Genomic DNA, 1,174 nt, shown 5'->3' with positions numbered 1-1,174 from the left:
GGTGATGACCAAGGCACGGATGGCGACATCACTGCGGGACGGGTGGTGATGACCCAGAGTGAAGGTGAGGGCTGGCGACGCGGCCGAGCGGTGCCTTGTGACATCTCTGTGCGATGCACCGTGACTGCTCAGCCCACCCTGCTTTAACGCGGGTGCGGCAGCCCAGCCGATCAGTTCACGCCTGGCCTCCGACCGAGCGCGTGTGCGAGGACTGGAGTGCGGACAGGGCGAGTTTGGAGCTGGAACGTGCTCTGGGTGCTGCCAGCGCAGTTCTCAGCGGCCGTCTCAGAGCCACTTGTGCTGTACCCCGACCCTGTGGCAGCAGGCAGACGGACGTTGCGCAGAGTCGCGTGCAGCAGTGCAGGTAGGCAGCCTGGCAACGCCTCACGCTGGCAGCTGGGGGATGGGGTGCTTCCTGAGGAACCCTCCCCAGGTCGGTCTGTGCCCGTGGGTCTCCTGTCCTACTCCAATGCGACACCTGCTGCCACAGCATCAGTGTCACCTCCCGCTCCCCCATGCCCTCTGCAACTGGTGGAAGCGTGGAAGCGCTTGAGGCACCCGCTGCCCCATGTGCCTGGAGAACTGGGACAGCGTGGCAGACACCACGCCATGCTGCCACCAGTTTTGCTTGCACTGCATCCAGCGGTGGACTAGCAGCAGAAAATAATCAGCATCCGCTACTCCGCGAGGGCGGATGACGATTATCTCGAGTGTTCCATCCCGCAGCCCACGGGACACTGGGACGACGGATGCAGGACGAGCAGGGCCTGCAGAGCCGGTGCTCGTTCCACCCGAGCACAGCTTCCCGGCCGAGCTCCGGGCCGCGTATTTCGCTCGACATCCGCCAGGCCTCGCGCCCCCGCTCCTCTGGCCGCAGGAGGAGATCCGGGCAACGGCCGGCGACGACTGGTGGGAGGTGCAGGCGGGGCCGCGGGCCACCGCGAAGCTCCTTTGCGAGCACGGGCTCGAGCGGGCGGCCTTGGTACAGGAGCTGCAGCTGATCGCCAACGGCCACGCGGCGCCCTTCGTGCGGCGCCTCATCGGCGTCGCCGCAGCCCCGTACGGCCCCGCCATCCGCCATCCGCCGCCGGCCGGACCGGCGGGACGACCGTGCTGCAGGAGGGCGGGAGGACGGCCCCGCGGCCGGCCCCGGCATCGGCACCTGCCGGCGGGA

At 68.5% G+C, this 1,174-nt stretch overlaps 1 protein-coding gene across 1 annotated transcript in view; it reads left to right on the top strand.

The window, feature by feature from the left end:
• The first annotated feature begins 9 nt into the window (after positions 1-9).
• Positions 10-1,174, top strand: part of LOC109366383 — a 5,764-nt gene continuing 4,599 nt past the window's right edge. The window contains exons 1-2 of the mRNA XM_031552275.1: positions 10-364; positions 727-1,168. Of these exons, the coding sequence (XP_031408135.1) occupies positions 114-364; positions 727-1,168 (693 nt within the window). The 5' untranslated portion in view covers positions 10-113. The remainder of the gene's footprint in view (positions 365-726; positions 1,169-1,174) is intronic.

This window comes from Meleagris gallopavo, chromosome 2 (genome assembly GCF_000146605.3).
Source record: "Meleagris gallopavo isolate NT-WF06-2002-E0010 breed Aviagen turkey brand Nicholas breeding stock chromosome 2, Turkey_5.1, whole genome shotgun sequence".
Lineage (NCBI taxonomy): Eukaryota > Metazoa > Chordata > Aves > Galliformes > Phasianidae > Meleagris > Meleagris gallopavo.
This window is presented reverse-complemented; position numbering and strand designations above follow the sequence as displayed.